General features: G+C 37.6%; 1 protein-coding gene across 1 annotated transcript in view; it reads right to left on the bottom strand.

Annotated features, from left to right (window-relative positions):
- Positions 1-439: 439 nt before the first annotated feature.
- The window catches only part of LOC139714869 (uncharacterized), a 39,693-nt gene continuing 25,267 nt past the window's right edge, over positions 440-14,865 (bottom strand). Inside the window, exon 3 of the mRNA XM_071626521.1 lies at positions 440-1,981. Coding sequence (XP_071482622.1) covers positions 1,609-1,981 — 373 coding nt within the window. The 3' untranslated portion in view covers positions 440-1,608. The remainder of the gene's footprint in view (positions 1,982-14,865) is intronic.

Here is a 14,865-nt window from a genome sequence, read left to right as displayed (position 1 = left end):
AAACATTTTTTTAAAAATCTTTTTAAATGTTAAGTTTATTACTCTCTTTAAGAAAGGGTCTGTACATCATTGCATGGCTGACAACATGAACATTTGAGGTGTTCAGAATCATAGCTTTGGCTCTGGGAGGTAAAGACATAATGCACCAGGGGTTGATTGATCAAGCGACATTCCTCTGCTACAGGACTGAAGTTGTGACAACATTCTGTATGGAGACTGATGCATATTCATGTATCCTAGTCAGTAATACAATATCATGTATATTCTTTTCTGCCCAGAATGGGTATATGACTTTTATCTTTGTCTTGTTCCTACATATATGTATGTTTTTTTTTTTGTATTTACATCTGGTTTGAGGACATTTGAAAGTAATCATGAATAATATATTATTCAGACAGGACACAGACAACATGATGCTAAGACTTTTCTTGTGCAACAATCAGATAATTACAATCTAGCACCTGTTTATAAAACACTTGTATATATAAGTAATGAAGATTTCAGTAAGATATTTCTATTTCTTGTCTGTTACACTAACAGCAATACCCAGTTCAAAGTTTCTGGATAAACTTCTAATAAAATATTCACAAATAAAAGGTGCTTCTCTACACTTCATGCCCAATTTTCACATTATCGCCAGCAAAACGGTCAATAATATATACAATTGCATGTATCGCCGCATACCTCTTTCAGAATGGAAACATCTTAGTTTCCACAATGACAAATATACACAGTCATATATGTATACATGTACCATCCTATGGAAAAAGGTACTGGTTAAGCATTTAAATATTAGCAAATGAAACACTGCTTTTTGCAAGCAAGACATGCCTAGACATCAAAGCACCTATGACACATTCATGCTTGCTCTTAGACAATTAATCTGTACAGTATATGTAAGTAGTGGTAAATCTTTCTGCCCTTGAAGTACTTAAAAAGTTGTTGAAGTTTTACAATAACTCACTCTTTTCTGTGCACAAACACCACTTCACAGAATCCTTGTGAGGAAAAAACATCACAGGCAATCCTATAGCACACTTTATCCACTGTACTACATACATCCCAAACTGTACACAAGATATACACTTATGTTTACATCTATTTCGTATAGAGTGTGCTACGTATCTTTTCAAAAAAAGTGTGCCAATTACAGTGGACTTAGCCCAGCAGTACACATCACATGGCTATGTTCATTTTTCTGATACCAGTTCTTCAGATGGCCAGTTTGTAGGGATGTTTGACACCAAATCAAACGCACAGCAAAATGCTGCCGGGGTCAAGAATGTGATTTTGACAGAGATGCAAATTGAGTTTGAGCCGTTGTCAGTCTTTACCAGCAGCCAATGACAGTCTACCGATCAGACTGAGGCAAATCATACCTAAACCCATTGAGGACGAGTCCCGAGAATACCTGGGCAGGTGTCTATGGGAAATGCATGCTATAGCAAAATCAGTCCATCCTCAACAGGTTAATGCTGACCGTGTTCACTCATCCACCCTGAGTCCTAGCTCGACGGTAGAGTCCAGTTCTTCCATCATCCTACTACGCAACCGACAGAGAACCAAGTCTATATAAGCATCCTCAATCTGGTTTCCTCCACCGTCACTCTAATTGGTTACTTCCACTAGGGTGGCGCTGCTGGTTGTTACCGAAGCCGCGGCTGCCGCGGCTGCAGCGGCAGCCGCTGCTGCAGCCTGTATGGCCCCGACGCACTCATTGTGGGTGAAGCTGTGGCGCCGTAGGTCGCAGTTGCGGCGGAAGACCTTGCCACAGTTGGGGCAGTTGAAGGGCTTGATGTCGGTGTGTGTGAGGAGGTGGGTCTTGAGGTTGCTGCGCTGGTTGAAGGTCCGCCCACAGGTGGCGCACTTGTGCGGCGACTGCTGCATGTGGAGCGTCTTGTGGACGGCCAGTGTGCGTGCCTGGCAGAATCCCTTGCCACATTCACCGCACTTGAACGGCTTCTCCTTAGAGTGTATGTATCTGAAATGACAGCAGAAAGAGAGAAGATATACAATTTATTTTTAATTGAAATATAACAAAATGATGCAAAAGTACAACTTAAATGTACAGCATGACAAAGTTGGCAGGAGTGCCATGGAACATGATAAGATTAATTCAAAGTAGCCTTATCAATAATACACCTATAATTTCAGATTCACAAATACTGAGAAAAAGTGAAATAAGTGTTTGCCATTTCCTTGATACCATGGCAAACCAACAATAAAAACTTACTACAGTGGACTCCTGTTATAACAAAGACCTCAAGACCGGCAGTTTTCTTTCGTTATATAAAAATTTTGGTATAACTGAACAAATAAACAATAAAAGTACATCGAGTGCTGGATGACATTGCACCCCAAATTTTTACTTCGTTATAACCGTGTTCATTATAGCGGGAGTGCAATGTACAATCGAAGTCAACAAATTGGCCAATGTATTTCAAAAACCATCTTCATGATCACATGAAGACAAACCAGGATAGGACAGAGAAGAAGTGATTCAGACAGAAAAAGTTTGACAGAAACAATATCATAATTATCACAGAAATCATACCACTTTCAGACACACAAACTGCCCAGCTAGGAATGCTGTATGAAATGTAACCTTGCAAATGCCGAGTCCTACTTTGGAAGCTTCTGGCTCTGTTAACATCACTATCCATACCATGTTCAAAACCTTACTATTCATCACACGTTTTTTCAAGGAGAAAGTAATTCTTCTCTCCAGCTACTTGTGTGTTAAGTAAATATACTATGTACATTGTACGCAGAGAAAGAAAAACTCTCAAATTTCTTTGGCACACTTCTCACATGCAAATTCATACAGAAGAAATAAAGTGAAAGAAAACTGTCTGACTAGACTAGCACTTGTTAGAGGAGCTGTTTGTATAGCTACCAACAAAAAGGAAAGACCAGTGTGGTTGGTATCAAATTATGCTACACCTCAGACTATTGTGAGGGAAAAGTTCAAATTGTGTAAACCAAGAAATGTACTTTGCCAAATACCAGTAATCAATATTTTACACAACAATGTGCCAACGTGGGTTGATTTTAATGCTCCTGTGACTAATGATAATAAAAAACTGCAGTAGTTCAGTTGAACTTTTTTGTTTGGAAAACAAGGGCATAATGTTCCTGCTTTGAATTCCAAACACGAGCTGGGATCTGTTTTGAAACTGGTAGAACAAAAAAGGACCACTGTACTTTGCTAGGAATGAACTGGAGTGTTCACAAAGAGTGAAAGAGAAATTGCAAGGAGGAAAACTGTGAGACAAAGAAGGGGATAATAGGTTAGGAAAGGATGGAGTGATAAGGGGGGGGGGGGTTACGGTAGATTGAAGAGGTAAAACTAGAGTGCATCATTCAGATGAGCAGTTAAAAGAGTTCATGACACAATTTGTCATGAAACCTTCCTTCTAATTCTTTTGTTGGTTTCAGAATTAGGAAGGATTAGGAGCATTTGATATATGACCGATATCCCCATATTGTGGCAAATAAATCTGTAATCATTGAAAGGGTGATAAAAACTGTAAAGTGTCCTCAGATTCACTTTGATTTCTTTCTGCACTTTTTTAAATGAATTTGACATACACACATGCATGCTTTAAAATGTGAGGTAAGTAAAATATGAAATATACCAGTGATTAGGCATGATTGCATTTATATAGCAAATCATAAATGATCCATCACTTATGGACATAAGATGGATTCCAATGATATTTGAAAATTTTGTCGCTAAGCATTGTCAAAAAACACATTAACTACTGTTGCTAAGTATCTGCAAACTGGTCTCGAAACCAGTCTAAGAAATAATCGAGATACTTTTTTTTTTTCTTTGAAAGAGCTTTGATAAAGAAGACATGCAGTGTGCTCTGAAGGAATTCAAAATAAATCTGGTGTTTAGTAAAACATTTCTACACCCAGACATTCTCTGGGTGACTTCACTCACTGTTCGGCATTTCAAATAGTCTAGGAGTTGAAAGATAAGATTGGAGGTCCCAGTACTCTTCATATCACAAGCAATGGTTCATTTTTTTTTTTTTTTTTTTTGGGGGGGGGGGCAAATATAAATGCAAACCTAGATTAATAAAAAAAACCCACTTTTATATTATTGTCTTAATGATGGTCATTTAGAATCAGTGTTGAAAACAATTTTTTCTTTTCATTTGCCTTGTAACCAAGAATCATATCATTTGTTCTCTCTTATGACATTCATACATATTATGATGTTTAGAACAACATTGATTTGTGTGGAGACACAAGGTGCGCTGTGACGATGAGGGTTACACAATAATCTGACTAATGGTTTATATCATTGTAAGACCATTCTCACCATTAAGGACACATTAATGAAACACTCTACTCATTTAGTCTTCATTTTACTTCTTTTTCACAGAATTTCTCCTTAGCCTTTGAGAGATTGTTTTCATTTTTTATTCCACGGCAGGATCCAACATCCAATGGATTGTCAGTTCCTGTTGGTAAGTGTTGTGAGAAAATCTTTCAACTTGGCCGAGCATCCGCTTTTACCATTCGAGCGCCCGCTAAGACAGGTGGATTACAGCGCCGAAGGTTACCCCATGATTGCAGGTATATCGCCGCTCCTCTAGCTCCAACCTAAGAATCGCCGCTGATGAGGGAAACAGACGGCTTGCCTAACGTCAGCGACCGGGGTAGCCAACCAGACGGAGAGATGAGCTCGCCAAGTGGGTAGCACCGCAGCCTTTTTCTCTCTCTTTTTTTTTTTTTTGACCGTGAAGACGCAGACAAGGAGGTAGCTTTTCAAAGCAGATTAACCCTTCTTCCACCTCCCACCCACCCCACTCTGGTCCTCCTTTCTACCCCATGATCAGGGCCTGACAGATGGAACAACCTGCTAAACTCATTGGGGCTAATCCCCTGCTTCCTCGTGAGTACTTGAACTTCTGGGCTGAGTTTTATCTCTTCACCGATCAAAGGAGGAAGCACCGTGGAACAAAAGGAAGAAGAACAAAAATAAAGCAGTGAAAAACATATTGCAAGAAAGGATTTCTGAGGCTGTAATTGCTCCAACAAATTTGTAGGTAATTGGAAATTATCGTACAAGTGAGTGCTGGCTTATGATAGTCGGGAGATTTAGCTCCCATGTCCCTGGTCTGACTTGAAAGTGAGATGTGAAACATCATGAGCAGACATGAGAGATTTGCTCTTAACATTCTACAATTCTCATAATATTTATTCTTTTTAAAATCTTTCTGAGCTTTCATTGTTCAGTAGAGTCAAAATAATCATTTTTGTAGTTTACTTCTCTCATGAATGCAGTTTTTTGTCTATATGTTTGATTTGCATGACCTAACAAGGAAGCTGCAAAAATGACATTTCAATAATTCTTTGGTTCAGAAATTGTACATTTCTTTCAGGATTTCTTACAAGCAAGAAATGTCATATCTATTTTACAATCTATTATCTTAATCTCCATAATCATGATATTATGCTAAATCTGTATTATTTTCCCTGCTGTTTATAAGGCATATTTTGTTTTACAAGGATATTCTAAACTAAAGACACACTATAAGCCAGTATCTGTTTGTGATTTTTTTGAAACTTTTTACACATGTTTAGACAGATTGTTCAATTCTGAAATACTGCCCTCTTGTGTTCAACACAATCTGCCACTTCATATTTTGCAATCACTTGCTCCCACCCCCATCCCATCCCCCTCTATCATTAGCTCTCTATGTCTACTCAATATCTTCTAAATGTGTCATAACCAGTCATGCAATAATTATCTATGAAATTTTGATAAAAGGTAGTTGAAAAAGGTTTTATACTGAACTTCATTTTTTTTTTTGATTTACATAACTCTTCAAGTGAAGCATAACACATGACATATTTTTTTTTGTTTCATCTTTATATGTCCTGCCTATACGAATATTGTTTTTTTTTTTCCAATTTTTTCCCCTTTCTCTGCATACCAAAAAAAAAGTAGTTTGTCATGATGGCCAATGGTATTTTCAGTACTGGTATACAAAATACAAACAAAATCTCACAAATGATACAATAAAGAATTGAACCCACTTTTATATATATATATATATTCTTTTTTTTTTTCTTTTTTTAAGCAGACTTTAACCTGTTGAAGACTAGTCCCGACTATACTCGGGCAAGTGTCTATGGAAAATGCATGTTGTAGCAAAATCAGCCCATCCTCAACGGTTAAAGGTCTAAACATTCATTGGGAAGCAGCACGGACAATCTTGACCAAACTCTAGGGTAAGGTTTCATGGCACGCAACTTGGATTCGGAGCTGCGAGATAACGTGGGCAGCCAACACCATAGGAGTTTAACTCTGAAGTGTATTTGTGTGCATAGACCGGAAGCTAAGTAGATAACGTTATTTGCCAAAAGATATCGCCCTGCCTCAAGAGTTGAAAAGTTTAGAACAGGATGTCAAAAACAGGTAAATAAGCAAGGGAGCGAGAGCATAAAATAGTTTAACTTTGCAGGAAGAAGAACTGAAATTATTTTGATTAAAAAAAAATTTTGATTAAAGAACTGGAATATTATAATCATGTCAGTGATGTCCAATCATAAAAAAACCAGTACATTTTTGTCATGCAACTAGATGAGTCACAGCTTGCATTAAAATGTAGCCCAAAGTGCCACTATTTTTTTCAATGAAATAAGACTCAGAGCTTAAAATAAACCTAAACTCATAAACAGATAAATATTTCACACAGTTAGTAAACATCAATGAGAAACTTCTGTTCATTGTCGCTGTATCAAGATAAAAATTATCATATATGATTAAAAGCATTTAAAATGGCAGAAGAAGGGGGTGTTCTCAGCCTCTAATCGATATGTTCAAGTAAATTTCTGAAGAGGTAGGAGGTCACAAGTTCATCAATATTCCTCAAGACATAATTATTTCTCTCCGATCTTGATATGGAGGGGTGTTACTCCTTTGTTTTCTGTCGTCGTCATTGACAATAAACGCTGGCAAACAGTTGACGCCAACCTGTCAATCAAGATGGGCGCGAGAGATAAGACCTAGACTCAGAACCGGAAGACCGATGGGAGTGATAAGTCCCCACTCAAACGTGTTGGTACTGGACACGACTGTTTACTCCCGACTTGGTTTGTCTTGCCAGGTCTGATGACGTTATTTACAGTATCTTCCTTCTACATGATGACCAACTTTGAAGCTCACAATCACACTTTAGACTGAATTTAGACACCTCTACTCATAGAGAAATGGAATTAAGTTTCTTAATATTCCTAATGTACCATATATCCCCACCCCCATCCCTAAAAAAAAGAAGAAAATACAATGGGACCCTCTGCAATGATAACTTTCAAAATAGCGAATCAATCCAAACATGATCTCAGGGTATGAAACTATAACTCATTGCCCACATCTTACAGAAAACCCAATTCAATTTGCTTCAGTGGTCAAAGAGAAATGAGGTTTTTTGTAGAGCATATCAGCAATCCCTTCCCTCCAGGTTCTGTCCATTGTGTTCACACATTATGCAGTTCCCCAAGAGCATCCAAGTGCTAAACTTAGAACACATGGCACACATCACAAGATCCAAATTTCTCTGTGACCACTTTCTAACCAAATTGAATGGGGTTTTCTGCAAAATATAGGTAAGATGTTATATTCTTAGACTTTGAAATAGCATTTGGACAGTTAAATCATATTGGAAATTATCAATGCAAAAATCTGATTGTCATTTTTGAGGGGACATACTGTACTACATAATCTGCAGACAGCTGAAATGGAATTTGGTCTGACCAGGTAATGTTTATGGAAACATCTAGCAATACTTTTGCAAAAACAAAAACATGTTGACCACTGGCATGAGGTTTGTGCATCATACAATGACTGCTCAATGAAATTCAGTAGCGTAGGTAAAGCAGACATATATTTCTTTGGCTGTAGTGTTATGGAACAAGGTTTTAAGAAATTGTTTGAAAGATGTAGGCCTATGCATCTAATATCAAAATTGTCAAAATGGTGCTTTTATTCTGTTACCCCATTGTTGATTCTCTTTATACTGAATGTCCTAATTGCATATGGGAAATTACAGTTCACAATACGATCTCAGATGCGAATTACGACTTTAAAACATCTTCAGCAATAATTATTTTTCTTTGAGTGGTCACCTTCCACTTCCAGTGAATGTTGTGATAGCTGAAGTAGCAGCATTTCAAGTATTTATGTTTGTGGCTCCCATGGAAAAAAAAGGAATCGTCCTACTGACCTTTGGTTGCTAGAACGAGTATTGACACACCGGGAATTTAATTGAAAAATAAATGACTGAAAGGAAGAAGAAAAAATCAAGAAGCCAGCAGTAGTCCTCATGTCTGCACCTCCCTGCTGATGCTAAAGTGATGTTGGGGATGAACATCGAGACACATACCGGTATTTTGATTCCATGAGTCATCCGCTCGTGCCAAGATGGAAGTCTAGGCTTATGGTCTGTCCGCAACTGGGATTTACTGGAAAACCTTCTTCTGATCAAAGTATCACTGGGAGTCTTTCAAATGCAGAAGTTATCAAAAGTGGCAAGCAACAAAGAGAGGCAGGCAAATTAAGAGACAAAGGGAGAAGTAGAATAGACATTGATGATGAGAGTCGAAACAAAATTTTCTGTGGAAATGAAATTTTATATCAAATGAAGGAGAGGGAAATGATTGAACATCTTTTGATAAACATGGATTGAAAAAAAATAAGTATGCCTATCAAACTTTTCATTAAGGAAACATGTGACAACATGTCAGCTTTCTTTTCTCCAAGTTGGTTCAATTGGGAGCACAAAGGGATCAAGCGGTTACATAGAGTTTGTACCGGGTGTGTGTATATCAAAGTGGCTACAAATTCAAATCTTAAAAAGGACAATGCAAGTGCAATGAAAATACACTTCGCCAAATACTTGCCCCTAAATTGATAACCCCCACAAAAATGATAATAATAACAATGATAATAACTATATTAACTGCTTTTTATCAACTGCTTTCATTGATATAATCATTCACATTTGTTGTCAGTATTATTATTATCATTATTTCCAATACCATTATTTTGGTGGCTACTGAGCAGAGGCAAAGGCTTTGAGGGAATATCACTGTCTTTGTATGAGACAGGCAACTGAAAAGAAAACGTATTTGGATCCTTCTCAAAGAAATATGAATAACATCATCTCCACCATAGTGTTTGCCATTGGTTTGCACTGACTCTAAATGACTCTAGACTAGAGTACGGGCAGGATGTTATCGACATCGACTGCTTGGCCCTATAGCTCCCTCATCCCTCAACCCTACCTCACCCCAGCTAGATGATCCTGAACTTTTGAACCATCTCTCCCACAACATGGCATAGAGGGAGGGTTGAGATAGAGAGAGGGGACGGACAGAGATACAGATAAAGAGGGGGGGGGGAGGTAGGCCTGGAGTGCGTGCATGATCTCAATGCAGATCTTTCACTTTGTCAAATTAATCCTTTTGGGACCACTGTCTCAAACGCCCATTGAAATTAAATAACATGATATGGTCTCTGAGTGTGCAAGGATTAATGAAAGCAACACTGACCATGGGATGAAAGTTTTGATGCTGATCAGAAAAAAAACAAGTTACAGAGTATGACAAAGAATACAACAGAAAATGAGAGGGAGAGGGAGAGAGATTCTCAGGTCAGGAGACACTTGATCTGACTGATGCCGAAAGTCACAACAAAGTGAGCATGATCTAGAGCTAGATTTACATTTTTTAACAAAGAAAAAAAAACAATGTTAAAAGTCAAGATAACAGCTTTGTTGCTGAGTAGAAAGAGAAAGAGAAAGAGAAAGAAAGAAGAGAATAAGAGAGAGAGAGAGTAAAAGAAAGAGAGAGAAAGAGAATTTTTGAAGACATAGTGTCATGCACTGATGTTCCCACTATACTCCCTGCCCTTCCAGATCAAGCGATCAGGATTTGATGTTAAAAGCAGCAAAAATGTGATGTTTAGTAACCAGGGCGTGTAGTCTGAAAGCGGAAGCAACTGTACATCATGGATAAACAGATCATAATCCATCTACAACCAATATGCTGCCCTCCCTAAAAGCTCACGAGCACGTCCCAAATCTTTTCTTCTACTTCTCCTCTTAATTGATTAGTAGATAATCATCTATAACCACTCAGAGTCTTGCCTGTCAGAGCGACAAGTGTGTCCGATTTCAGAGTATTCTGCCTTTCTTTGGCAAAAAGGAGGCTTTCTTGACCCGACTTCCCCCGATTTCATTTCCTTCAAGGATTTGATTTCCTTTTCGCGTATGTGTAAGGATAAGTCCGGGAGGGTGTGGATTTGGATTAACAAGGATAAAGGATTAAGAAAATTATCATATCTTGTGCAATGACCAGCTGACAGTCAATGTGTGAATGAGAACTCATCATTAACTTGCTGATTGCGGCAGGAAAATAAAATGTTCTCCCATATTTCATTCCCTGTCCTATGTCATTGATTGCATGGTATTCCATTGTCTCTACTCTAATATAATCCATGTATAGCTCTATACTCACATTTTATGACTGCAATGATATTATTCCCTAAACTTACTCTGCATGAATGACCCTGGCTGCAATGGTCAATTCCATGTTTGATACATCAGAAGCCAAGCACATGCCATTCTTCCTCAGAACTGTTCTTTATTAATTATAGAGTTCTGATTCTGACTTGACTATCTTCCAGTCCACTATACATTCATATGTCCCAAGAAACACCTTACAGCCTGAAACATTGAGTACCAAGTTACATCTCAATGTTACTTTCCTTTCAATTCTCCGACAGTTTCAGTCAAACTCACATCTTATCTAAACAGCGTCGCACAATGTCTATAACAACTCCAACAGGGGTAGAAAGTATCTGCAGACTTATGACTTATTTGAAACACACACAACTTATAATAAAATTAAAGTTGATGCATAACATTTTTCTTCTATTCTTCCACCAAGCCTTACAGGTCTCCTTAAAACACTGGGATATGAAGAAAGATCTGTGCTATATGACTGCAGTGATATTCAAAAGCTGATAACAAAAATTGTTACATCTAGGTCCTAAATCTGTTTCTAATGACTTTTTTTTCAAAGGATGTTATGTTATGCTTTTCTTCATTTTTTTCTCTGTAAGTAGCACTAATGAAATATCATTATGTCACCTTTTTTTCATTTATCCTATGCACTCATCTATTTTTGTGTTTTTTTTATTTTATATGTATTCCATTATATCTCCATAATTAGGTTGCGTCACCTTTCTTGTTACTTTGGTCACAATGGCAGACACTTTATTTCTTATGATAAGATGTCTGAGTGCGGGTGGAAATGAGATATAGTAAAAAGTTTTATGCAAATTCAAGCAATTTTTAGCCAAATTCACTCTTAACTGATCAATTATTGCAGATTAAAAGAAAAATAGTGACCGAAAAAGTTTGATATGAAAAAAGGAAATATCAATATAGACACACAAAATCTAATCTGTGTACTTTTAAACATAGTGCCACATAAGTTTTGCATATTTGTATCTGCTTGTTGAATTCCCTATCATTGGGAATTGAGGGGTTAAGCCAAATTTGCCAAGTCATGCACTCGCCGTCGACTCTAGACAGTGTGTGTACAGAAGGGCGTGTCGGACGATTTCAGTGTCACACAAATTAATGAACGGCTTAAGTTATTAGCCAGAAAACCAAATACGAGGCAAGAAATAAGATATGGCTGTGACTGTACGGAGCTTGCACTCGCTCCTCTTCGTGACGATCACGTACAAGAAACTGAAGCCCAATTTGATTTCCAATGAGCACACCCGCTAAGATTTGTTTTCCTTCCTTTTCTACTCCGACTACTGAATTATGTATTTTCCATTAATGATTAATCCGCCTATTTTTTCCCCCCTTTCTTCTCTCAAGCTCCTTTGGCAATGAAACAAAATCAGTAGTTATGCATAAGATTTGCGGAGAATTACAGTTGATTTCATGCGGCACACCCTCCCGGTCTAATCTCACTGCTCTGATATCAAAGTCTAGGTTATTAATCTGTGACTTGTTTGTGGGTATATGATTCACTGGAAACAAGTTGAGGTATGGTGGCATGCCTGCCTATCATGTTATTCCCCAATCCATCAACTCTGGGTTTGGTGTTTAATTCTTTGCCTCATCGCCCCTTGCAAGCTTCAAACAATAACCAACATTAGTCTGGATGGCAGACTCTGCCAAACTTTTTCTTCCTTATCTCCTCTATCTACAGAAACAATGAAAATACTTTCACTTGCATTGATTAAGACTGTTCTCTAGAAACACTTGTCTTCACAAATGTAGAATGCTAGTAGAATTTTCCTTTGTTCCTGTACAACATTATTCTATGTCCTCCTTCATCCTAAAATAGTAATTATCTAAGTGTTGGTATACATATCTTTTTCAGAATCATTATATAGCAATTGCAACTATCATTACTACTATCATTTCTGATCCACATCTATTGCTTAGTCAAGAAATGAAGCAGCACAAGTTCTTCTGAACAAATATGACAACACTTTCAAACATTTTCTTTTGTCTTGCAACTTGATGTGACAAATTCATGCAAATATGTATCTCTACAAGAATCATATAAACAGGAATACTAGATCTTAATGTAGCATAATATTAAGTGTTAACTGCCCTTTCATCTTCACATTGTACTTCAAAAGTACGGGTAACTGGAATTACATTGGAATTTACATTACATAAATGCTGCACTCATTAACAGAAAATTATGTCACAGGAACATTATAGACAATACATGAGGCAAACCAGATATTGATTTCATCCATATAATACCAAATACCATTCACATCTACACAAACTACACAAATGCCACAGAGAGACTACAGGCAACTCCCATGATAACGAAGTCCTCGGGACCGGGACCGGCGGTTTTCTTTGGTTGTATCAAAATGTGGTTGTAGCCAAATGGGAAATTATATTATAAAAAGATATAGATGATAATTTCTAGACCATAATTTTTTACTTCGTTGTATTGAGAATTGTTTATAATTGTGTTCGTTACAAAGGGAGTGCACTGTACAACAATGCCAGATCTTGAAATAATTTTCAAAGGAAACAGGTGACATATTTCTCCCTTCATTGTCTGAACTTTGGATGGCTTATCACCGCAACATAAAGTAAAGGAGTACATATGTGTCATTTTTAGATATCTTAGAAAATAAGAATATGGGAAGGAAAAGGTTATTTGGCCCATCCACATTGCTGGGTCGATTTTGAACATTGTAACCATTGGTTGTGTGATTACACCCTGCACAATGCTATAAATTTTTCACGCCCAACATTTTTGTTAATGATGCTTCTGTTTATTGTTGTGTTAAAGAGCACAGAGCAGACCTTTTAACCTTTGTACCTCCTTAGTTACACTCATAGCAACAGAGAATCAATGTCTGTGACATTGGAAATTCTAACAAGATTCTTTATACCTATATGAATAAGAGCAAATGGGTGAATTGGATCATTAGTTCAAGAGGAATATGATCACTGCAGAGTCTGTTAGACAAATGTTCAAATATCTAGGTAGGTAGGCCTACCCATAATTCATTTTCTTTTTAATGTATGGCCCAGATTTTTGACCAAGAATGAGCTTAAGTTCTAATTTAGATTTGAGATTTTTCCTCCTAATGTTCCCCTACTGGGTATTGGACTCTACTATCTGGCATGATGAAAGAGAAAAACATTGAGATGAAGTTTATAATCTGGTTTATCTTGTCCATTTTCTGGGGCAGAATAAACCTCTCTTGGGTGTCCATTTTTCAAGTGGGGCTCCCGTGTTCTGCGAGAAGCAAGCCAACGATCAATATACGATGACAAATGAGTAAAAACCCATGTGCAATTTAGTGATAACTGCATTGAATCATTACCTAGTTTCTCTTGATTTACTATTGTCAGAACATGAGGCTACTAGAGGAAAGCAGACAAAAGAACTAAATAAAAAAGAAATTCTGACACAAAATTCAAACTAATCGAAAACTCAAATTGCAAGGCACTCGCATGACAGTTCCTACAAATGCATGTAGAAATAACAAATCTTTTAAAAAATATTCCAAACCATGAGCATGTTTCTGTAATAGATGGAATTGAGCATTCATGACTATCTGTTTTCAATTTGAGATAATAGAAGTTAGCAGACATATTGCAGAAGCAGACAGATTGCTGGTGAACACAAAATAAGAAGTAGAGGCACACAGGGAGAAAGTTGTCTCCCTGACAAGAGAAAGACAATCTATGCATTTAGAACCTGCTAATAGACTGATTTTACATTATACCACTGAAATTAAGACTTATGTTTGATGGATGAGCCAGGCAGTGGTAGTATTTCAGCTTTCAGACACACTTATAGTTATTAAGGTAGATGAACTGTTGCATAAAACTGGGTACACCAGCTCCTCAAAAGCGCCACCAATTTCAGTCTTTCTTAGACTGCTTTCATCATGCGGCACTCTACAGTGAGCCAACTCTACCGGAATAAAGGCGTGGTAATCCAGCCAGATTGGACGGCGAATCCGCAGAGCAAATGAACAAACAGCAGAAAGAAAAACTTTCCCCTGCTGTCCCAAGGTCCTCAAAATATTGTAACACATCTCAGCACCCCCTCGCAAATGAAGTGTCTACCTCTTGGCATACAGCATCTCAGAAAGTTAAGAACTTTATAGAAAAGTTTTGAAATTCACACACTGCCCCCCCCCCCCCCTCCCCCTTAAAGAAAACTCCCTTCCTTGCACTTCCTTCCACTTCCTTCCACTTGTATACCAAACTACTTCCACAGCCACCGGTTGCATCTCACTGATGGATCCCATGGACTGCAGGTTTAGCC

This window comes from Diadema antillarum, unplaced genomic scaffold (genome assembly GCF_040938485.1).
Source record: "Diadema antillarum isolate AM-2024a unplaced genomic scaffold, OU_Dant_1.0 scf00000045, whole genome shotgun sequence".
Classification (NCBI taxonomy): domain Eukaryota; kingdom Metazoa; phylum Echinodermata; class Echinoidea; order Diadematoida; family Diadematidae; genus Diadema; species Diadema antillarum.
Note: the sequence above shows the minus strand (reverse complement) of the source record. Positions and strands in the feature narration are given on the sequence as shown.